This window comes from Pezoporus wallicus, unplaced genomic scaffold (genome assembly GCF_028554395.1).
Source record: "Pezoporus wallicus isolate ANWC-B61680 ecotype Strahan unplaced genomic scaffold, APGP_CSIRO_Pwel_v1 contig_6155, whole genome shotgun sequence".
Lineage (NCBI taxonomy): Eukaryota > Metazoa > Chordata > Aves > Psittaciformes > Psittacidae > Pezoporus > Pezoporus wallicus.
The window spans coordinates 3023970-3048404 of record NW_026637610.1 but is presented as its reverse complement, the minus strand read 5'-3'; the positions used below and the strand labels follow the sequence as shown (position 1 = coordinate 3048404).

General features: G+C 36.7%; 1 protein-coding gene across 1 annotated transcript in view; it reads left to right on the top strand.

The window, feature by feature from the left end:
• Positions 1-23211, top strand: part of USP7 (ubiquitin specific peptidase 7) — a 75474-nt gene extending 52263 nt beyond the window's left edge. The window contains exons 8-31 of the mRNA XM_057406640.1: positions 631-685; positions 1182-1262; positions 1360-1450; positions 2209-2291; positions 3240-3349; positions 4234-4390; positions 5497-5641; positions 6221-6351; positions 7423-7557; positions 7733-7834; positions 8515-8620; positions 8898-8990; positions 9667-9734; positions 10947-11047; positions 12465-12618; positions 12992-13059; positions 14154-14262; positions 14360-14437; positions 14804-14904; positions 15534-15633; positions 16501-16620; positions 17961-18032; positions 18934-19024; positions 21826-23211. Coding sequence (XP_057262623.1) covers positions 631-685; positions 1182-1262; positions 1360-1450; positions 2209-2291; positions 3240-3349; positions 4234-4390; positions 5497-5641; positions 6221-6351; positions 7423-7557; positions 7733-7834; positions 8515-8620; positions 8898-8990; positions 9667-9734; positions 10947-11047; positions 12465-12618; positions 12992-13059; positions 14154-14262; positions 14360-14437; positions 14804-14904; positions 15534-15633; positions 16501-16620; positions 17961-18032; positions 18934-19024; positions 21826-21932 — 2458 coding nt within the window. The 3' untranslated portion in view covers positions 21933-23211. The remainder of the gene's footprint in view (positions 1-630; positions 686-1181; positions 1263-1359; positions 1451-2208; positions 2292-3239; positions 3350-4233; positions 4391-5496; positions 5642-6220; positions 6352-7422; positions 7558-7732; positions 7835-8514; positions 8621-8897; positions 8991-9666; positions 9735-10946; positions 11048-12464; positions 12619-12991; positions 13060-14153; positions 14263-14359; positions 14438-14803; positions 14905-15533; positions 15634-16500; positions 16621-17960; positions 18033-18933; positions 19025-21825) is intronic.
• Positions 23212-24435: the final 1224 nt, after the last annotated feature.

Below are 24435 nucleotides of genomic sequence, written 5' to 3'. Positions count from 1 at the left end.
CACCCCTCCTTTGACCTGACTGTTCTTGCATAAGGACAGTTTGGGAAGCCGGATGTCTCCTTGGATCCTTGAGGTGCTATGAGTTCAGGATTAACTGTTTAGATGAGCACAAAGGAGCCAGTATTTCCTATAAATCCATTTTCTACTTTTCATGTGCTGCAATAATCCCTTGAACACTTCTTGACTGCACCTGAAGGGCCCTCAGAAGAGAGGCAGCTAGAAGCAAACTGCTGCGGAATCAATTCTGACGGCCTTCAATTGGTCCCAGACCCTTTCTTCAGAGGTTTTTGACGTGAACTGAGACTAGGTTGTGGACAGGAACAAGAATTCTGCTAGCAGCAGCCTGCCTCTGACTGCCTTCCTGGTGCCTGTCCCCAGATCCATAGAGAGGGAAGGCAGAGAGGGCACGACTTGCTGCCAGAATGTCCTACAAGTTCACTGCCCCTTCTTCCTGCCGAGTAAATGCTACATGCCTGAAAAAAAACAGTGCATCAGCCAGTACTAAATCTCAGAATCTTTACATCTTGCGGAGTATTAAATTCTTGATCTGCTGAGAAATCATGAAAAGGTCTTTTGAGCTATAAGTTTTCTGCATAATATACTAATTTTGTATTAATTTGCCTTACAAAGGTGGGAAACTTTAGACAGCTTCATGCAACACGATGTCCAGGAATTATGTCGAGTGGTATGTTTTTACTATTTCTTACTAAACTGTGATGCATAAATTTGTCTCTTGATATTGTGTATACATAATATAATGTAGTAACAGTTCTAGTAGTACTGAATGTACTGATTAATTTAAGCTAAGTCTCCCAGACACAGAGGTTTTTCATTGTTTTGTCTTTTTTAAGAATGGGATTGTGTGGCTTTCTGTGGGTGAGGAATTCATAAAGGATAGAGAAGGCTGAAAATAAAAGGACTGTATGCTTGTGATTCTTGTATAGTCATGGAGCGAAATGCAGTTTTGAAGACACAAATACATCATTACATTTGTGAGTTTTTCCAGACTCGAAGGAATGTAGCAATGTAGTTTTTAGGGGGAAGACAGGGATTTGAAGGATTATAAAGGAGATGGCAATAAGAGTAGACTAATATTTCATTTTTATTCAGATGACATAATCAGTGAAGTAGTCACCAAAACCTGCAAGTTTATCCTATGTAAAAGCTAATTTTTCTTTCAGCTGCTTGACAACGTGGAAAATAAAATGAAAGGCACATGTGTAGAAGGCACTATTCCTAAACTGTTCAGAGGGAAGATGGTGGTATGTATTTAATCCTTTAGGGGTTTTTTATTTAAATAATTAAAGTCAGCAGTTACTTGTATACGTTGAAACTATATGTTTCTCTTTTTATTTACAGTCTTACATCCAATGCAAACACGTAGACTATCGATCTGAACGAATAGAAGATTATTATGACATCCAGCTAAGTATAAAGGGAAAGAAAAATAGTAAGTGATATGCATCAGTCAAATATTTCAATGTCTTGGACACTTTTAGTGCCTGTTAATTTCAAATGGTTTTCCTGGTGCTCAGCACTTTGAAATATCATTGTTTTAAGACACCTCATTGAAAACATTTTTGCTGAAAAGTTTTTTGCTTACGTAACCTTTTTTCCCTTCTCCCATTTCCTTTCCTCTCTAATTCTCTCACTTACCTGTTTTCATAAAACTATGAATTTTAGGAGTTTTCCTGGTGCTTACTGTGCCATAGTGGTAACAGTAGTGTCACAATAGGTTATCGTTTATATCTGAAGTTGAACTTGGAGGTAATAGATTCTCCTTTAGATCTAACCAGTAAGCAAATAAAAAGAATGAACTAATTGGAGCAGCATAACAGTGATCCCTATCATCGCTTTACCAAGTACTTTGCAAACAAGACACGAAAAAGGCTGAGTCTAGCAAATGGAATCATCTAGCCTTGATACTTAACGGTTGCAAAGTGAGAAGAGGAGATTTGGCAGACAGCTGTAACTGTGATTTTAAAATCTGTTGGTATTCTCATTTGCAGTGGGAGTTCCTACAGTTTGGTGCATTTTGTGACATTATTAAGCAATATAAATTCTTTAATTTCAATAAGGACAAATATTCAAACATGAACTCATGTTTTAATGTTACTTGATTAATACATTGTGAAGCCCTTAGGCTTAGAGTATGCTTACATTTTTCTTCCTTATTCCCTACGATTCCCTCGTCTTATGTTCTTTCAGTTTTTGAGTCCTTCATTGACTACGTTGCAGTGGAGCAGTTGGATGGTGATAACAAGTATGATGCAGGAGAACATGGCTTGCAGGTATTTTTTAAATTTATTTCTCTGTCCTTGATAAAATAAGAAAGCTATGGTAGCCAAAAAATGTTGCAAAACCCATTCTAGGTTGTATCAACTGATTTTGGTGATGCTTCTCCTTAGACAACCTTTTATGTAGCTCCTCTCAATATCTGTTAGATTTCTTAAAATGGAGCTTGGATTTTAAAACGATCTAATTAGCAATGAGTTTTATTCTTATACGTGTGTTATAGTGACTAGAATGCTGAACTTCTCTGCTGATCTCAGGCCTGAGAAGTTCTTTCTCTAAGAGAAGTCTGTTCTTATGTGTATCTTGTAAAATAGTGGCATATCTCTTTAAGTAATGCTAGGGAGGTAATTTTTCTATCCTCAACAAGAACACCAAATGAACCCCTGGAATGTCACACATTTATGTTTGCACACGTTTCTGAGCTTTTCAGCTGCACTTTGCTGCACCCACTGCAGGAAGCTGAAGTCCCTTATAAAAATATGTTTTACTAAAGCTTATTCCTCCAGCTTCCATATACCAGGCTTTGTCAGTAATATAGTATGTATTCTTCAGCTGTTCTTAGGAAGGTGCGGCATGGTGGCCAAATACTTGTTTGCAGGATGCAATGAAAGTGAAAATTTTAATTGATCAAAATAGAGTTTTTACCTTTGTATTCTTTTTTATTTATACAGATAACTCACCCTTATTGCAGTGAGGTGTTCACATATACTTGTGTGAATGGCCTAAATTTAAATGAGTTCTAAGTGTTACTGGAATAGCTCTTGGGAAGGTTGGTGCCATGTTATGATAGTTAACTTCCCCCCAGGGTTTGAACTGTTCTTTGCACATGGTGTTGTCAAGCCTATAAAAGAAAAGCCCATAAGAAAAGTGTCTGTAGTAAGCAAGTATTGAGAGTTGCTAAAAATGTTGCAATTTAAAACATCTGTTTCCTTTAAAATGTCTAGGAGGCAGAGAAAGGTGTGAAATTCCTAACATTGCCACCAGTATTACACCTACAGCTTATGAGATTTATGTATGATCCTCAGACTGACCAAAACATCAAGATAAATGACAGGTAACTACTGGTGGTGGTTGTTGTGCTTTGGGGGGGGGGGGGGGGGGGGGATGTTCAGTGTATCATTTGGGCCTGTGAATGTATTTTACCAAAAACACTTTGGCAAAATCCTATTTTGGATTCAGCTCTGAGGAAGGTGCATACAGTCACGTATGGTGGAGATCTCCAGAAACTGCACTGATTGTATGTTCAGGTTCTGAGTAACAAATTCAGTACTCAAACGGTTATTTGTAGCTGTTGTTGTGAATACGAAACAAGTGAATACATCTTTTAGTACTTTGTGGAGCATTCTGTGGCACATATGGGAGGTTGCTACATTCCCATTGGCTGTCACAAGGGTAAATAGGATGAATAGGTAGACCTCTGCTTTTCCTATCTTATTTCCATGCCTGCTCCCTGTAAGTAGAGGCTGAAAATTTCTCAAGGAGGTGCATTATTGATTGTAGACTTAAATCTGTATTGCAACAGTTTCAGTCTCAGCCAGAAAGGTTGACTGCAGCAGCTGAAAGACATCCCAAAATCAGGTTCCAGTCCAGTGTTACCTGTGCTAGAAAAGCTGTATTTATGTACTAGAAAATAACAGGTTCCGAGCTTCTTCCTTTGGCACAGTGAATCTAAACCAGTGCTATTTCAATTCAAGTGCTCTTACCCTTGTAACTGAGGGCATACTTTTTCAGAGGTGCTTATGAAGGTTGTTCTTATTCCATATTAAACCAGTATAAAATCTGCCACTTTAAGCAGTGTATCCTGGATAGAAATGGCATTGTAGCAGTAGCTTGTTCAGGTTTTGTAGCATGCTTTAAGAGTAACTACTGATGTCCTATGTAATAACATGCATCTGTCTTTACTATGAATATAACCAGCTTAATTCTTTTCAAAACTAGGTTTGAGTTTCCTGAACAGTTGCCGCTAGATGAATTTTTGCAAAAAACAGATCCCAAGGATCCTGCAAATTACATTCTCCATGCAGTTCTGGTACACAGTGGAGATAACCATGGTGGACATTATGTTGTTTACTTAAATCCAAAGGGGGATGGCAAAGTGAGTATTGAAAAGTGCCTGAACATATTTGTGCTTTGTGAATACTTGCAGTTTTTGTAATGGGCAAATCTTTGTTCTTTGAATATTTGTTCCCTAAAAGGAAGAGTGTGCTGGCACAGTCACCTCATCTCACAGGGGTTGACTTCATTTAGTTCTTAGCTTGGTACTCTTTCATTTGGTGCCTGTTCAAATGTATTTGGAAAACTTCCTTCTTATTTACAAAAAATAAAAGCCAACAACAGCCCGCGTGTCTAGTTTTTGCTCTTCAGGGAGGATCCTGCATTTGAAGGCAGTAAAACAGTTGCCTTCTTAAGAGGAGCAGCTTCATCTTTGCTGTTACATGTTTTGGGCAAAACTTTTAAGTAAGGGAATCCCTTCAGTTGTGTGTGTATACGCATTGAAGTTGTGCTGCAATCAAGGTTTATCCAGCATTCTTTCTTGGGCTGACTTCATGCTGAAGCAACTATGAATATTTCAGATGTTGCCATGACTCAGAAGTTCAGTATCTTTGCATGTCCCACTGTTACAAGTTTAGATGAATTAATTGTACCTGTTTATAGCTCAGATGCCTCTTCCCTTAGGTTGACTGCGTTTGTGTGCATGTGACTGTCCACAGTAAAAGTAGAAGTCAGACTTTGCTGTGAATTTCTTACTGTTTGTTTCTTAATTGGCTTTATTGTTTTAATCAAAAATTTGCTGTAAATTACTTTCAGTGGACAAATAATTACTAGATATCTTGTGCATCACTGCTTTATATATTATCTTACAACAAATAAGATCAATTTTCTAATTCATATAGAAATGTTTGGTATTTGAATAGCTGTTTAAGATAAAATTCGTTGAATAATTATTGGGGTTTTGATATTCAGTGTAAAATGTTGAACTATTTCAGTAAAGATTTGGTATGTACAGCCTGCCTTATGCTGAGCACCAGTAGCAGGTAGAACAAATGATACTGAACTAGGTTTTTTTTTTAAACTCGTGCTGCTTGAAGAGCTGTTTTAATTACTCCAAGGAGACATGTCAGAAATAGGTGTAATTTACCATTCAAGAACGTGGTTTTGTGTGGTGTATAAAATTATATTTATATAAATTTTTTTCTCTAGTGGTGTAAATTTGACGATGATGTTGTATCACGATGTACAAAGGAAGAAGCGATTGAACACAACTATGGAGGTCATGACGATGACTTATCCGTACGGCACTGTACGAATGCCTACATGTTGGTTTACATCAGGGAATCCAAATTAAGTATGTATACTCTGCATGTGTTCCAAGTTAGCTTTTACGTACCGGGATTTAGGGCTATATTTTACATATGAATTCTTAACAGTCTTCCAATACAAAAGGACTTCATTAGTTGCAGTTAGAATTTTTAGATTCCGTGGGATCAACTGGCCTTTCTGTCTTTTGACAAGCATGTGCTAATCTAGACGTCTTGTCTTAGCACAGTAAGGCAAGATTGTGTATCTGCAGAGTTCCCAGCCTTGTTTGTTTTATAGGATGGACAAATTAGTGAGCTACCTTCAGTGATGGAAATAGAATCAAATTAATTACAAATATGTAAAACAAAACAAAAAAATGAGTGGCAGCAAGTATTTTTATAAACCCTGAAATGAATATTTAATTCAGAAGCCTATGATAGGCACTTCATGGAAGTACTACGTTTTGGCTTGGAATAGAAAAGGCTTCTTTTGCCAAATCATGATGATATCAAACCATGTTTTTAAATAAAAGCTGAAAAAAAAACCTGGTTTTGACTTCAAATCACAGGAAAGTCAAGTGTGTCTGAAGAAAACCCTGTTTGATATAATAAAATCTGCTTTGTAGGTGAAGTTTTGCAGCCTGTCACAGACCATGATATTCCTCAACAACTTGTAGAAAGGCTACAAGAAGAGAAAAGAATAGAAGCACAGAAGAGGAAGGAGAGGCAGGAAGCTCACCTCTACATGCAAGTGCAGGTCAGCTTTTGAAACAGATCAAGTTGCAACTATCTTACTATTAAAATTCACAATGTTGAGCCACCAAAGACAAACCTTGATTTTAATTTTTTTCATTTGTGTTTGGAAGTAGTGTTTGAAATGAAATTATGATTTTAGTGCTTGTAAGTATATTTACATATGCAACTAATCCTAATGAAACAAACATGTTATAGACATGTCTATTTCCTCTAGAAGTTAAGTGTTTGCAAGTAGAAGTGGTAAGTTCAGGTGAGAGGAGGGAGGACCAGGTTATTTTAAATGGCTCACTGCCACTGCAGTTTTATCTCCTTCAGGAGTTATTTTCTAAAATTAGAATGTATCTGCCCATAGGCTGCAGGCCTGGACTACTGCCAACCTGAGCTCATCAAGTAGAAGCAGAAGGAGAGTGCTTATATTTGCAATTACCTTTTTGGAAAAGCCAGATGGACTAGATTATTATGAATTGCCTTAAGGAATCCTGTTTATGGCTCTTTCCAGAGCCCACCTGGCACAAGAAAACAGAATTCATTTTCCATTTGCCTCCATGTTTCCTTCCATCTTCTTTCTGGTGCTCATAAGTACACATATCAGTGAAGCTTTACTTGTTCTACACTGCAGTTACACCAGAGCTGTTGTCAGTGGAGAGACTGGCAGAGTTGCACAGTTCGTCTTTCTGTTGACCAAAAATGCATGGGAGCTGTGGAATATCTAGTAGACATTTCAGGCCGGCCTCCTTGCATAACAAGAGTAGAATAATTATGTAGCCTTTTTTTAAGTGCCAAGATTGCTAGAGCACATGTTTTCAAGATTGGGATCTAAGCACAACTGGGTTTAATTGTGTGGGATTTGTAAGATTTACTGTATTTTAATTACACTGATTTGACTATCAATCACAATTTAAAATAATTCATTAGAGTCTGTATACTTGCAAATTTTCTTCATGAGAACATAAATATTGTTAGCACTGTGCCACTATGCAGAGAGCCAGTGATGTTGCATAGTAAAGCGTCATAAGAAGCTACTACATTGTGCAGTTAACATGAATAGTAACCTTTAAATGTAATTTTCCAGATAGTGGCAGAGGATCAGTTCTGCGGTCACCAAGGCAATGACATGTATGATGAAGAAAAAGTAAAATACACTGTTTTCAAAGTATTAAAAAACTCCACGCTTACGGAATTTGTTCAAAATCTCTCTCAAACAATGGTAAGTTTCCTGTAGCTGAATATCTGTATATTTAGGATTGCTTTGTGGTCTTTATCTTCTCTAAGTATTGGCAGCAGTAATAATACAGACCCTTTAACATAGAAGAACTGTTTGGGTTTAATAAAAGTATCATTTTTGTTTGTTTGTTTCCTGTCACAATTTCTATTTATTTTAGGGATTTCCCCAGGATCAAATCAGATTATGGCCAATGCAAGCTAGAAGTAATGGAACAAAAAGACCTGCAATGTTAGATAATGAAGCAGATGGCAGTAAAACGGTAAATATTCACTGATTGAGGACATTATTTCTGTAAATGACCCACGATTTTTAGTCCTCTAAGAATGTGTACATTTGGGGCATCAGAGTTTTCAGGGGTTTGATTTAACCTGTATCTGGTAAAGCTTAATATTTAAGAAGACTTGAGATTTAGTGGATTGACTTGGATGGGAGGCAGGAATGTGGTCTGTGATTAATCTTCCATGAAGAAAAAAAAAAGATCATGAATACTTATGTCCAATTTCAAACAAAAGTGTCTTTTTGAGTCCTCCATTATTTGGGCAGTGATGTCTGGATTAATGAAATGTCTTGCTTACTTTGATGCAGTGTTTTACAATTTATCACAGAAAACTGATCGGTTTCACTGTCGTGTTACTTCTCAAAAGTAATTTTCTTGCCATAATAAAAACAGCTGTAGGTGTAGTACTTAAGTGACAAAAGAAGTAGGTCAGTTTTAAATAAAACATGTCATTTGTGCTTAATTGAAACTTTTTTGGTGTCTTTATCTCTGTCGTCATTTCTCTTAATAAACTTCATAGAATTCCTGTCATTGTTGCAACTAAAAAAAATAAATCTCCCACTCATAGAATGTCAGAAAGTATCTGATGAAAATGCAGATATCCAGTTATATAGTATATTCTCCAGAGACTTTTTTTTCTTCTTCCATATCTTTCTGTATAGATGATTGAGCTCAGTGACAATGAAAATCCATGGACAATATTTTTGGAAACAGTAGATCCAGAGATGGCTGCTACTGGAGCAACATTACCCAAGTTTGATAAAGATCGTAAGCATATATGCTGACACTTGAGTAAATACAAAATACTTTCATGTTGGCTATATCTCAGAAAATTCACATGTTTTTAGAATCACTGAAAAAAATTATATGTATAAAGTTGGCTTATAAAAAATCAGCATTTAAGAATATTCTTAAGTATGCTGATAAAATTAATAAATCAGGCATACCTTTGTTACTGTTCAAAGAAAAATACTGAGGTCATATTCCCACCTTCACTCTCCAAATAAGCCTTACTTAATTTTAAGTCTTGTTTCTTAATTTGTAGATGATGTAATGTTGTTTCTGAAGATGTATGATCCGAAGACTCGGAGTTTGAATTATTGTGGACATATCTACACACCTATATCCTGTAAAATACGTGAGTACTAAAATTCAATTTCATGGCTACAATAGAAACTTTTTAAAGACAATGGATTGCATATCTTTTTTAGGTTTTTTTTAAATTTTTTTTTTAATTAATTTTAATATTGCTGTCCATTTTTTTTTCTATTTCAAGTGGTTTTGGTTGTGGAATATCTTCCTGCAATAGCTTTTAAAATAACTCTTCTACAGCTTTTCACTATGGTCGCCTGAGAGCAGCTGCTCAGGCTGAATTGGTGTGAGCCTTGGTTTTTATATGGATCCATGTAAAGAATTCAGCAAATGTCCATGGAGTAAAAATACTTCTGTTTGTCATTTGGAATGTCTCATTTTGTTGAGTTGTACATGCTTTCCGAGTTTTGTATTTTAGCGTGCTCATAAGAGATTAAATATTTTCTCGGGGGGGGGGGGGGGGGGCTGTGCTACTTCATCTCTTTGATCTTGGATGGCCTTGCACATAATTTTTTTGTTACTGTTGTTCAGATTAAGTGGAAGGAAAACTTAAAAGTCTGTCTTTTGTTGAATGTCAATAAGGGAAGCTTTAACCTAGAAGGCTCTCAGGCATTTTTTAAACTATTTATCCAGGGTAGAAAAATAGGTTCTCTCCTTATTGCTGGAGGTCTCAGTAGCAGTTAAAGTGCAACACATTTCATGATCCTTTTCTTTTCCTATAGGTGACTTGCTTCCAGTTATGTGTGAGAGAGCTGGATTTCCACAAGAAACTAACCTTATCCTCTATGAGGTTTGGACTGATAGATTTTTTTTTTTTTGTAACATTTTTGTCTTTTACACGGTATAACTAGAGGGGGGAAAAGCTTTATTGGTTAAAAAAAAAAAGATTGCTCATAACAGTGGTAATTTATAAATCGTAAGCACTCTGTAACATGCAGCTGTGAAGTCTGCAATGCTGCAAGAGAATAGCAGCACACAGTTAACTTCAGAACAGATTTCAAATTAAACAACCAGAAGTGTGAGGCTTTAAAATGAAGAAACTTCTTCATGAAATCCTGCATGAGCAGCTTTGATGCGCTGAATCTGTGCATATCGTCTGAGTCACAGAGTTAGATGAGCTAATAGTGCTAACATTGGTGGCCATCATATTTTCAATGCCCTCCTTAGGCAGTGGGCATGAGAAAATGTTTCATTTTCTCTTTCCTTCCCCAGGTCAGAAGTCGGCAAACAAAGTACTTAGTCTGGTAACATGTTTCTGCCCAACTACAGAAATAACTTTATAACTGCTGTATTTAATGAATGCTGAAAATGCAGATCTTGCTAAGGCAAAGACCTTGCTATAGTAAGAACAAGCAGTTGTTGGGTGGTTTTAATTGTGAGTTTTGTTAGTAGTTACACATACGCTTCCATCCTAAAAAGCGGAACTGTCAGGTACTCTACTATGTGCCAGTCAGGGCTGTAGATTGACTCCAGTTTGTTTAGACAGGTGTTTTTACCCCAGGAGGTCAACTTACAAGTGTAAGTATGTAATACGCATATAGGTATTTTATAGTATACACATTTTTAATATGGCTTTGTTTTGATTTCTTGACTTTTTTTTAATTAAAAAAGGGAAGTGATTTGCTATACAGAAGTACTGCACTATTAAAATTAAGTGAGCATAATCAGTGTTCTCTAGCTTCCTGGAAGCTGCTTCAGTAGAAAATGAATCTCTGAATTTTGAAAAGTTTTTAGTGCTAACAAGATAATGCTAGATGATAAAATACTTCTGAAAATTGCAGTAAATTGAGGGAGACTCCAAAAGTAAAAATGAGCAGCCAGCTTTATGAGTGACAATTAGATGTATCTGGACCTTAGCTAAGATTACACTTGATTTTGTGTGTGTGTTTGTTTTAACTGTAAGAAGATACAGGTTACTTTAATGATTTCTTCACTATTGTGACCTTTACTTGTATGTTTTATTTTTATTCTGGGATCAACAGTTTTTTGCTCTTTATTGCAGGAAGTTAAACCCAATTTAACAGAAAGGATTCAAGACTATGATGTATCTCTTGATAAAGCTCTTGATGAACTCATGGATGGTGACATCATAGTGTTTCAGAAGTATGTATTTTAAGGGGCTGGCTTATCGTTGCAGTTAAATCACCTCTGATTCACTTTGAAAGCAGAACTTCTTTAACTTAGCTTTCTTAACAATAGCAAAGTAGTTTTCCAACAGTAGACATGTTCTCAGCAGTTCTCGTTTGTTTATTCAAAGGGGAAACAAAAATAAAAAATTCTACCAATATTTTAATTATCCCATGCCACATTATTTAAGCAAAATAAGGTTTTGTCCCAGTTCAGAAAACTAGTAACTGTATAAATAGGTCTTAATATTACCCAAGAGTGTGGTTCAGCAATGTGTCTGAGTTCAGCAGCTTTTTACTGGGAGCCACTGTAATTCAGACCCTGAATGAAGGGGCCTACCAGCATTTCAGCTCTCAGGCTCACTACCATTCCCACTATACAAGGCTCTTGGCTTGGAGATCCTTTCAGCCTAGAACTAAACTAAACTGCTTTCCTTTTTTTTCCTTTTGCTCATGCTCACAGTAAGGTCCTTAGTCTGCGGTGATGCAATGCTCCCAGTTTGCCTGAGCATATGCAACTCGTAGGTGTACTGGTGCTTCAACTGGAGCTTTCTCCAAGGCAAAAGGAGAACTCCTGCATCTTGTATCCATTAAAGGGATCTTTCATAAGCTTGTCAGGGCTATAAATCAGCATTTCAATGCTCTCACTCCTGATGGTCACACCCAACTGTGTTGCTCTGTTTCTCTCCATGGGCTGACAGTGGGTGGAAGCCAGCTAGTCTATCTTCAGCACTCTTACCCCAGATTATGTGAGATGAATGTATTTCTCATGTCATGCCTTGGAACTCGCATTCCCTGTTGACCCAGTTGGTGTTATGCACCTTTGGCTGGCTGCTGACTCCTGGGTAAGTGCACAGCTTGTACCCTGGTGCTATTTCTCTGCTGAGAAGATAGGGGTACCAGTCAGTAGTGACCCAAACCAGTGTCTGTGTCAACTCTTGCTTCTGTGGTTCAAGGAGTGCTATTGTACATCTGGCCTCTGTTCAAAGCAATTAATGCAGTAGTACCTCAATACAGGAGTACCTGGAAAGCTGTGGCAGCATTAGTACAGATGCGCAGTGATGTGCCAGGGTGGGAGGGAGGGACGATAACTGCTAGAATGCTGCTGTGAAATGACTGCATCCAGGGTGTTGCCAGATTGCCCAACAAGTGAGCACAGTGTGCAAGTGTGTTTGCCCTTGCACCGCACAGAACTACTCAGGGGTGTGGGTCACTACTGACTGTATTAGTCCTACTGTGTACAAGTGGTGGCTCTTTACAGAGGTTTCTAAACTTTATTTCTGTGTATCTCAACTGTTGCTGACTTACCATAGGACGTGTTTTTAAAAGCCCTAACTGCTTTTATATGTAACAGTGTGATATGTAATGGTATTACTGTTTGTTTGCTCCTGTAGGGATGATCCAGAAAATGATAACAGTGAACTACCAACAGCTAAAGAATACTTCCGAGACCTCTATCATCGTGTGGATGTCATTTTCTGTGATAAAACCATCCCAAATGACCCAGGCTTTGTTGTTACTTTATCCAATAGGATGAATTACTTTCAGGCACGTGTCCTGTTTGTTTCTCTGCTTTTGTTTCCTTGTTCTAAAAGTAACTTTTGCGCTAGTTCACAAGTGCATTGCATTATGCATACTTCAGAAAAGAGTAGATCTGTTCTTGTACACTAGTTTTTGGATTGTGGTAATGAAAAATTTAAGGAAGCCAGTAATGTTTGTGAGAAGAAAATGCTCCCGAACCTCCCTAGTTTTATTAATAATGACTTATTTGACAATAGCATTCTTTCTTGATATGCCACTCTGCTCTTGTCAGGTAGTTTCAGTAGCATAATGTATTGGTGTGTAATGAATGACTGTGATTGTAGAGCAATATCACAACTGCCTGTAGTAATTCAGAATGTACCAAAAACTTTATTTGTAGGTTGCAAAGACAGTGGCACAAAGGCTTAATACGGATCCAATGCTATTACAGTTTTTCAAGTCCCAAGGGTAAGATAAATTTTCTGTGTCTAAACTGTTCTTTTAAAATGCTTATTACAGTATTTTATAGATAGGTGGCAGTTACTTTGTAGCTTTTCCAGGTGGTTAACTAACTCTTGACCAGTGAAGTGTTAGTGTTCTGGCTTGCATGCACAGCAAGTTGCACAGTTTTAAGTGCTACAGTGAATGGCTTTAGACCCTCAAAGAATTGCATGTTTTAGAAGAGATCTAAGTGTGACTGAAAAAAACTGGACTAATTGTTTAAATTTATGAAAACATTAATTGCTTCAAAACCTTACTGTAAGGGACCAGTTATTAAATTAATGTACTTGCTGTTTCAGTGAATGCAGATTTCCAGAATGGGGGAGAGCAGTGCACATAAAAGCAGCATTTTTGCTGATTTTACAGGTTTAAATACAGAAGTTAACTCCACTGATTATTTCCCCTCCTCCCCCGATGTCTGCAAATGAGATTTTATGAAAACGACAATGATCTAAAGAATTCACAGCTGCTTAAAGGGATATTTCTGGTTAAAGTGGTGTTCTCAGGCACAGTTGTGTAAAATTGGATTTGAGTCTGCATAAAATGATAGCAGAAAACAGTATATTTGTTGTTACATGTATATGCTGCAGGAATAATGCACACACAAAAATGACATAATCTTTTTGTATTCATGTAGATTGGTCTTTATTAAGCTGTAGGTATCTCTATCACCAGTGAGTCTGTCGTTATTTGAATAGGTCTTTATAGTTGACAGTGCTGTGGTCACTCTGGAATTTGCTGGGTCATATGGCTCTACAAATTAACCTTTCACAGGGTAAAGCATGTGCTGCTGTACTAGTAGTTTCGGAGAAATGTAGGTCTGCCACCCTGCAGCATTAAAAGTGAGCTTGTAAATGTCCAGGAGGGTTAACATGCACAGTAAGTTGTATTTCTGTTCCCATGTGCTCACCTGTTTAGAAATTACTAAAGCACTGAATAGAATGCTGCTTAGGCTGTGCTTGCAATTGTGAAACTGGAAGCCAGGGAAAAAAATGTTCTTGATTTACTGAACAGTGGTGGACTGTAAAGAGATACTAGTGTTTTTCTTTTTCCTTCTGTAGTTATAGGGATGGCCCTGGTAATCCTCTTAGGCATAATTATGAAGGTACTTTAAGAGATCTTCTGCAGTTCTTCAAGCCTAGGCAACCTAAGAAACTTTACTATCAACAGGTAAGAGTCTTCTGTTTTTATTGGTGTGAATTAAAAAAAAAGATAATTCTACCCTGTACAAATTATGCCTAAAGTGTTTTTTCTTTTCTTCCTTAAGCTCAAAATGAAAATAACAGATTTTGAAAACAGAAGAAGTTTTAAATGCATATGGCTAAATAGCCAGTTTAGGGAAGAGGTGAGTGAGGCTGGTTGTTATACACATGCTGTCATTTCTGTGTCAAAGCTGCTATGGCTGTGATTATGGTTTACACACTGTTGTCCCTCAACAACACAAAATTAGAACAAAGTTGTAGATTATGTAATGGGAAAAAAAAAGCCCTACCACCAAAAAATCTCCCACAACCAAAGCACCAAAACCTAATAACAAAGAACTGTTTAAAAGTCAGGACAGTTCGTAAAAATTAAGATAACACAGGTGTTCACTTTAATAATTATTATATTTTGAAGATGATTTTGTGGTGAAGAATCTTCTAAATTCTATTTAATATGGCTGTTTGCATTTCCAGATCTACTAATGGTTTTCCTGTTTCAAATTCTCTAGGAAATAACAGTATATCCAGATAAGCATGGGTGTGTGCGGGACCTGTTAGAAGAATGTAAAAAAGTTGTAGAACTCTCTGAAAAAGGTTCAGGGAAATTAAGGTAAAGCTGGAAGATTGTGATTTCTTTTACGTGATCATGTGGGTTTTACACAGAAAAGTATCCCTAGAATTTAAAATATTGTGGAGAACATTATTAGCAAATAATAGTCCGATAGTGTGTTAAAAAGCTTCCTGGTTCACATTGTTAAGGGAGTTCATATTAACTGAGAATACAAATTTTATATCATTGTTTTGTATTTCATAAAGTTACATCCTTGAGATGCATAATTTCGTCAGTTGCATTTGTTACGTTGCAATGTAATAGCTGTTTCCAATTCCAGCATTTCATGCTGTTGTTCACTTTTCAGATGTTAGAAGTGGGGTCATTTAAAGAGCGTTTTAAAAATAATCTAAATTTGAAAAACCCTTTGTTTTGTAGTTGCACGCAGTGGGTCTTTGTTTCACCATGAGCCAGTAATTCCTTAAACTTTAACTTCCTTTAACTTTACAGCTTAATTTTTATTAAAGACTGAATTTAAAGTTTTACAAATACGGTTGTAGCATCTTTTTACATCCTGAGTACACTAATCCTCAACGTCTGAGAAAGAAATGTTGCATTGATTGAGTTTTTATTTTAATTTGATTCTTTTTTTCTTGCTTTAATGCTTTTCCTATTTGTTTGTTTTTAAGGCTGCTAGAAATTGTAAGTTACAAAATAATTGGTGTCCATCAGGAAGATGAGCTGTTAGAGTGTTTGTCACCTGCAACAAGTCGAACGTTTCGAATAGAGGTAAATACTACTTTCTTACAGAAACTTGAAAACTTGACTCTGAGAGAAGAAACTCTCTGAAGTGGTAATTCTCCTTGGCTGGATTCTGATTTTTAAATAGTGTGATACGTGCAGCAAGCTAGATTACGTTATAATATGGATGTGTTTTTAAAGATAATAACTTCTAAAACTTTTCCTTTGTTCCATCTGCTTCCCTATAATGATTTCATTCTTGAATTTTTTTTATGTATGTTTATTATTGCATGAAGACTTAGCAAGGGAGGGCCTGTGCATAGGCCATTTGCTGCCTTACCAGTAATTCCAGTTTGAGGACTTATGATATAAATGTTTATGTTTAGAACCTGCTTTCATACTCTGAAGTTAAGTGTTTAAGAATACTTCGTTTTTCTGTTAAGTTTGAGCTTCTTGAGCTAAATTTAAGCCTTACAATGTGATTGATTTTTTTTTTTTTTCTTTTAAACATTTCATCATTCAAATCTGTTAACTTGCCTCAAAGATCAGAAATTTAAAAAAAAACCAAACAAACAAAACACAGTTTCCGGTGTAAACTTAATGAGGAGATGACAAGAAGGCTTGAGATACTGCTGTCAGCTACTGCTACGGCTGACAGATGATTGTATGTCCAAAATGCCAACTGGGAAAGCCAGGAGAGTATTTACTGAGTAAGGGAACCTGGAATGCTGTCCTGCCAGGGGTGAGCGACTCCTGTAAAAAGACTCTTGTCAGACAGCATGGTTCTTTAGATTGCTTTCAAATAGACTTGCCTGTATCAGTAACAGTGCATGAGTTATGCTGTTAGTTACTGGATAAGTTACTTTTTAGGGAAGTTTTAGCTGATTGCAGTTATAACTTTATGTCTTGATCTAGGAAATTCCTCTGGACCAGGTAGATATAGATAAAGAAAATGAGATGCTAATCACAGTGGCACATTTCCACAAAGAGGTTTTTGGGACATTTGGAATTCCATTCTTGCTGAGGATACACCAGGTACAGTATGCCTTCCTTTTTCTCCCCATGGGATTATACTGATGATGTTTTCTTAAAGTACTGTCAAAGAAATTATAACAAGTGTATAAAAAATATTGCTCTAGTATAAAAGGTTCTGCTCCATATATGCCTTTTTACACTTAAATCGTTTGCCATCTCAGTTCTCTTTTACATATACAGACTATTTCATGTTTCAGTGAGCATGTGCAATATCTAGAAACTATTCATTGCATTGGCCGAGAGCTTGAAATGCTATTAAAACAATACTACCCTTGATCCCCCTTGGAACCTTCCTTCCCCTCTCCAACAAAACAGAATCCTATTTCTAGTACCACTTTAATAACCATGGTGCAAACTTGTTGGCAAAAGTAGCTAGGCAGTGGTTGCTTGGTTTCTTATGGAGACATGTGATGATGAAAAATGAGTTTGCTTCCTTCAATGTTTTCTAAGATGACTTTGCATTTCCTAGCCTCTGTGATTTGATGTGCTTTATCTTCTAGGGCTAGAAGCGAATACAGGCGTGAAAGCGCATTTTGAAAGCTTTATTTAAATACTTAAGGTTTTTTATGTGGTGCTGCTTCAGCTGAATGTCACAGAGATTCTTTGACTATCGGAGTGTGTATTTCTGGGGAAGTTAGCAATTTGCTTCTAATCTAACTTTAATTAGTTTGTATGAAAATTACCTACTTTTCCTAAAAGTTTGGGAATGAGAAATATGTCCACATCTCTGCATCTCATAGAATTTTATTGTATTTCTATTTTTTTATCAATATGAAGTAAAACCTGCATGTTGATTTCTGGTGGAAACCATTTGCAATTCTTCCACAACAGTGTGTGTGTATATATATGTATTACGTATATAATATATGTATATTATATATATATTATTGATCTTTAAGTTGATGGTATCCATCACTTTTTTTGGCAGCTTACATATACAGCATGCAGAAACACACAACAAAAGGTTATTGATTGAGTGGGAGCATCACAGGTGTAGACATTTCTAAAAGTGATGTGCTTAGAAAGGATATGTAAATTTTATTTTTCCAAATTCTGATTTTGCTGCTAATATTCTAACTTTTTCTTAACTTTAACCTGACTTGCACATATCATTAGCAGTGCTTGGCTGATCTATGGGACAGTTACTGAAAGACTTAAAGCGGATGAGTTCACAGCAAGTTTTATGTTGTTATCCGTATTTTAGAGGATGATGTTGGCACTTGTGTGGTTTTGTAAATAACTGAGAGATTAAGGCAGTGTATTTCAATGAAGGTTGAAGCAGGAAATACTAACAGTATCCCTGTATTTTTGTGATACTGAAAATTTTGTTGAAATTTTAGGGTGAACACTTCAGAGAGGTTATGAAGCGGATTCAGACAATGCTGGACATACAAGAAAAAGAATTTGAAAAGGTAATGGCAAGTTGTGAGAGTTTAATTGCTGATTATAGACCCTAAAGGAGTTTATTTTAAGAAGCTGAAACACCACAGAATTGGGATAAGTGTAAATTTTGATCAATTGAACAGTTGTTTGACTTAATAATGCTTTTTTCTGAGAATTATTAGGTAGGATGTGTAGAAATGTTTCTGTCCTGCATCAAAAGAGGTACCTCGCAAAACATTAAAGTAACCTATGAAAGTTTAGATGGTGCAGGACCCCTAGAAGCCATTTACTTCAGGTTCCTGCTTGGAGCAGAAGTAGATTAAAGTTAACTGAGGCTGCTCAGGGTCTTACCTCGTTGCAATTTGAAAAATGCCAGAGATGGGAATTGTGTCATGTTCTGGACGCTGTATGTTACAGCATTACCACAGTCATTGTGAAGACTTTGGTTTTCTTTATATGTAATCAGAATTTTTCATTTTGCAGCTTCTTGTGATGGTTGCCTGTTGTCTTTTTTGCTGTAGAGCTCTTTGAGAAAAGTCTGTTTCTGTGTAACATCCCACAGTTGGTGGAAGACTGGATGCCCCAGTTAGCCTTTTCTTTGGGCTGAACAGATCCGTTTCCCTTAATTTCTTGTATGTTCCAGCCCCCAGCTGCTTGCTGAACTTGATGCAGTTTGTTGCTATCTCTTTTTCCCTGGAGAGCCTCAACCTGGACAAAGTACTCCAGAAGCAGGTTCATGATTTCCTGAGCATTCATTTTTTCCCTTTATGCAGGTTGTTGGTGAGCATTTTAAATAGGATTGGCCTTTATCAACCCCTGAAGAATACTACTTACAGTGAGCTGCAAGTTAGACTGTGAAATTAGACCTTAGGGCTTTGTTTTAATGTGGTATCTTACCAGCTGGCTTTTTTTTTTTTTCCCTTTTCATAGTTTAAGTTTGCAATTGTAATGATGGGCCGACACCAATATCTCAATGAAGATGAGTATGAAGTGAACTTGAAAGACTTTGAGCCCCAACCTGGTAAGTTGTTAAGATAACCTCACTATTCTTTTGACCTGCTGAAGTTGCTCTGCCAGTTGTTACAATGTGACAATCCTTAACTCAGGGTGCAGAAATAGTTTGCTCTTTGTACATAAAATATATGTAGTAAATAAGCAGGTATTTGTATACACTTGTGCACGCACTTAAGTGTATAAGTTAGTCTGAGAATTTGTATTTTATAGGCATACAAATAACTAAATCTGTTTCCTTCCGAATTGAAAGTTTGCATTTGAGTGACTAAATGGGTCAATATCAACATACTTTACAGAAGAGAATAACATCAGTTGTACCTTATCTGTACTGTCCATCTGCTCCCTTGTATGTTTGATTCTCACATTGTTACTGAAGTATATGCTCCTTTTATTGCATCAAAGTGCCTTATCATAAGATCCTTATTTTGAATGTGCTGCAAAGAGGTATTTGAACTCTCATATTCACTGGAGATACTTCTTTGTTCTTGATATCTTCAATGAATCTGGAGAATCTAACAAGGATATTGTGAATGTGAATAGGGTGCTGTTTAGATTATTTTCCTAAGAGCTGATCTGCCAAGCTACAAATGCAGGTATGTTCTGAATTTGTCTGTGGATGGTTTCCCATCTTGCTTACTTGACCGATGTTTAAAGCTATATTCTTGGAGGGATTTACACATGGGAGAAACTAGGTTAATAATTCAAAAATTCCACCACAGTGGAATTTGAGAGTTTCAGTTGGGAATGGCACCACTGAATCTGCAGTCAGGGTTCTGCTGAAAGCTGTGAATTCATTGGGATATTTCCTCCCCCCCCCGGTTTAGCTGACTGTTCCTTTTTGTGAGCTGCTCTGTCTAGTAGAAATGAGATTGAGTACATCTTGCTCTGTAGTTCTGTTTTTCTGATAGTTACAAGCTCTATCTTTTGTTGGCAGGTTATGCTAGGACCAAACTTTCACTCAGTTGTTTTTGGGTTTTTTTTCAAGCTGTGTTCTGGATTTATGTAACAGTTGTAAAGAAATTGTGTAACTGGCCCTTTATTTCAAAACCCACAGAGAGCGAGACCTACACTATTATTGAGTACTTTGCAGGAACCTAGCAAAACATTCTCTAGTTGTGGTATGTTACACAGCCAGGTTTATGGCTGTGAATACAAGAGGATTTGCCAAAGCTTTGAATGCCTGCATCTGTGTGCACAAGCCATCTGTGAGCAGAGGCACGTGTCACTGGAGAGATCTCTTTTTCTGCACTAGCTGTGAGGAGTCTCTGGATGATGAACTCAGGGGTGGGCAGTTCTCCATGGGCACATAAACTCTCTCTTGTGTGCTCAGAGCAGGCAGAGTCTTGATTTTATTCTGTGAGTCATCTTCCATAGGGCAAAGCAACAGTCTGAAACTGTTGGGCATTCTGAACAACGTAGAGCCAGTATTGCCAAAACAGTGTGAAAGACTAACCAGGTAACTAGGTCAAGAGTACAGAACATGGCAGAAATTGGAAAAGGGAAAGCTTGAACTGTTTGTAGGAGTTGTAGGGAATGAGATATTAAAGGGCTTTAATTTAAGACCTCATGGGAAGTTGCCCCTTTGATAGAACTCATCACACCACCCCTGGAGTTACTGTATGGGGTGATATGATGCTCTGATGCATTTTAATCTAAGTAGTATTTCAAGGAGTGGGGCTCACGTGTTTCTACAAGTACCAAATTTGAACACATGCTGGACTGATTAAACCAAAGCTTTGGCATTCTCTAATTTGATTGATGTAGCTGATGTCAGTAGTTTCCATCTGCCTTTACAAAGATGCACTCTAGCAACAATTGTGCTGGCACTAAGTGTAGGACTTAATTTCTTTCTTTAAAAGGCATTCAGGTGATCTCAGCAAGATTGGCAGTTCTGGTTTATGTTTGGCATTGACTATTATGTCAAACAAAATGACAAATACTTTGGACTGAAGAAAACATACCCAAAACGTAGATGCAGGCAACCAGCAAGGTCAAGTGTTTTATGCTTTAGTGGTTGCATTTGATGGCTTTGAATGTAGGAGTGTGCTTTTCGTGCTGGGGCGCTATTTAGTTTCTGCCTTTATCATTTCACTTCAAAGCACATTTGATACTCTGCATTGAGGACATCTTAAAAGAGAATTTTTCCCATTTGCAAGAAGTATGTGGACTGTGGATTTTCATGAAAAATGGTTGTAGATAAACCCCTATTGGGTTGAACAAGAGAAAAAAAAATCTGTATGCTTTCTATACAGCCTAAATATGACTAATTTTTTTTTTCCTGGGAAGATAAAGAGGAGGTCAGTTACATGACTTATTAATGGATTATTTGCATTTTACAATGAATTTAGCAAATACTCCCACTTAAACCAGGTGATGAGAATAAATTAATATAGCAGAGAGAACTTCTAGTATGGCAAAGATTATATGTTGTCGTATTTGGATGCTGGATGCCTTCCTGTTTCAGAGGCTGGAAGCTGATACTTTGGTGTGCCTATGGCCATAAATTATAACAGTAGTTCTCTTTAGTGCCCACTTCACTGCTTTAAGCTCCTGTAACTGATTGAAGAGGAGAGAAGTCAGCTACCTGATCCAGGAACAGCTGTCAAATGTGTTACTGGAAGAAAAGCAGTGATCAGGAATGCCACCCTGTTGGCTGTGGACTATAGGGTTATTCTACAGTCCTCTTCTATATACATTGGGATTCCTTGCAAAATGTGAACAGGGCACACAGCAGTAGCTTGTGTAAAGGAAACTTTCCAATTTAGTCTTAAAGCTTACTATTTTTTTTTTCTCTCTTTTCTTTTCTAGGCAACATGTCTCATCCAAGGCCATGGCTAGGGCTTGACCATTTCAATAAAGCCCCAAAGAGAAGTCGCTACACTTACCTTGAAAAAGCTATTAAAATCCATAACTGACTTACTTAACCAGATTGTCAAGGCAAGGGACAAAAATAAGTGTGTGTGTGCACCTTTTTAACAACTGTAGAACTTTGGTACACGTGCACTATATCTGAAGTCTTCAGCAAGAGGATTTGCTGCTGATGTTAATTTTATTTTGTTGAGGCTGTTCAGTTTGGCTTCTCTGTATCTATTGACTGCCCTTTTTGAGCAAAATGAAGGTGTTTTTATAAAGCTTGGATGCCAATGAGAGTTATTTTATGGTAAACAATGCAAGGCAATTGTCAGCATAATGAGGGAAGAGTTTAGTAGAACAGTTGACATTGGCAAAATATTTGTCTGTAGTACGTTTATAGATGGCATAAGCTGGCTGGCTGCCCATCACAGTATGGTGTTCACCATCACTGCAGCCAGTAAGTCTTATGTTTAGACTCACATCAGATTTATTTCCTTCAGTTATACTTTAAATGACATTTTTGTGCATTTGTAAATGCAAAAAAACTCACATCATCAATAAATAGCAATCTCTACTTCATTGTGTACATTGTTGGCACTTATTCGGGATTTTTGTCTCCTCCAGCTGCATAGAATCTTTTTTAATAAACTAGTTTTCGTTTAATTTAGTCACTACTTTACATCCCGTTTTGCCAAGTGGATGCCCCGAGTCATAAAAAGAAAGATATTTGGGTATTTTTATTAAATTTTCAGCCATTGATAAACACTGTTGCGATTTGTTGTGCCATCTTCTGGCAAATAGAATGACACTCAAAAGTTGGCAAAAGCAAGTGAAAAGATTATAAATACCATTAATTTAGTTATTTTGGGAAGAGATGGGGAAAACACAGGAACTAGCCTTTTAGCACAGAGGGCATGCTCACTAGTGTTTAGTAAGCTGTTGACTTTGTATAAAAAAGGAGGAATAAAGAAAAAAAAAAGAAAAAAAGAAGAAAAAAGAAAATATGAAAATGTATATTTAATGACTGAACATGTACAATTTAACACTTGGAGGTTAATTTTATTGGGTGAGTCTGCAAGTGAATTTCACTGATGTTGATATTCATTGTGTGTATTTTTATTTCAGTCCCCAGACTGCTTCCTTTTCTTTTGGAGCTCATGCCAGCTGCGTGTCTAGTTTTGAGTGCAGTAAAGATAGAATCAGCAATTCACATTAATTTTACATTCTTTTCCAGTATTTTATTTTGTTTCTGTAGCCGCAGTGTACAACAACTCTTCCTGTATATTGCCTTTTTTTGCTGGAAAATGTTGTATGTTGAATAAAATTTTCTATAAAATTTTTTTCGGTGAGTGATCACATGGACATTGAAGATTTTTCCTCTCCTTGGAAACAGAGTTTTGGGAACTGTTTTCATTTGTGAGGTTTTGCTAAAGGTGTGGTGTTTTGTTTTTGTTTTGTTTTCTTAAGTGTTAACAATAGTGTAACCCTCATGTTGTTTGTTTTGGGGAAGATTTGTGGGATTTTTGTCTCATTGTTTTGGGTTTGGAGGGTTTTTTTTTTTGTTTTGCTTTTGTTTTGTACCTCCTAACTAGTCAAATTTGAGCTTAATCAATAAAAGGTTTTCCAGGGAGGAGCCATGTACAAATAAGACAAATGGAAGAACTTATTTTACTAGTTCATTTGTAAAGCTTGTAGTAGAGTTTTTGTGGTAGACTTGACTCTGCCTGCCTGTACAAAATTTTGTGGTCCAGATTCTCAAGTCTAATACTATAAATGCTGTAAAGTAAAATCTGGAGTCTCTAAAGGTAAGCTTCCTTAATAGAGCAATAGATCCCCACTGTAATGTCTTCCCTGTATTCATAACCAAAACAGAAAATGCTTAGAAGCTTCCCTGTCTCAGACCTGTCAGTAAATGTTTAGTAGGGCGTGAGTACATGTGATGGCCTTTATACATTTTTCTGAGATGGATTCTGGTGATTACTGAAAACACCAGCAAGGATTTGTAAATTTAATTTTTTAAGATCTAATTCTTTCTTTTAGCTTTAAAATGAATTAATTGCTCAAGTTTTAGGCATTTTTTTTTGTTTGTTTTAATTTATATCTTTCAGTGCTTTTAATTGTCTCTGATTTCTAGTCAAGGCTTTTCTTTTTTGTTACCTGAGTGCAGAGCTTCCAGGTAGAGGGAAGTGCTTTAAATGACTTGCCTTAAGTGGATAAAGTTTTCCTTTAATTTGTATTTGCATCAAAGTGGTGAGAATTACAACCCCATCCAAGTGGTGTTCTTACTAGTACTTGGATTGTCTCTGCAGGCTTTCAGTAAATGTCAGGATTTGTATTCAAAACATTTTGGTAAAATCAGAGACTCTGGTCAGCAGTAGTAAGCCCTAATTATGTTTTGTGACTTTAATGTTACAGTAACTGATCTAAAAATGAGCTTGTAGCCAAATGTCACTAATTTTTCATGTTCATGCATAGGATGTTGGAAGCTTTTAGGAAGTACCTTAAGGAATCACAATACTTCCTATTTCAGAAGAGAATACCACTAACGAAGTAAATTTTGGGTGC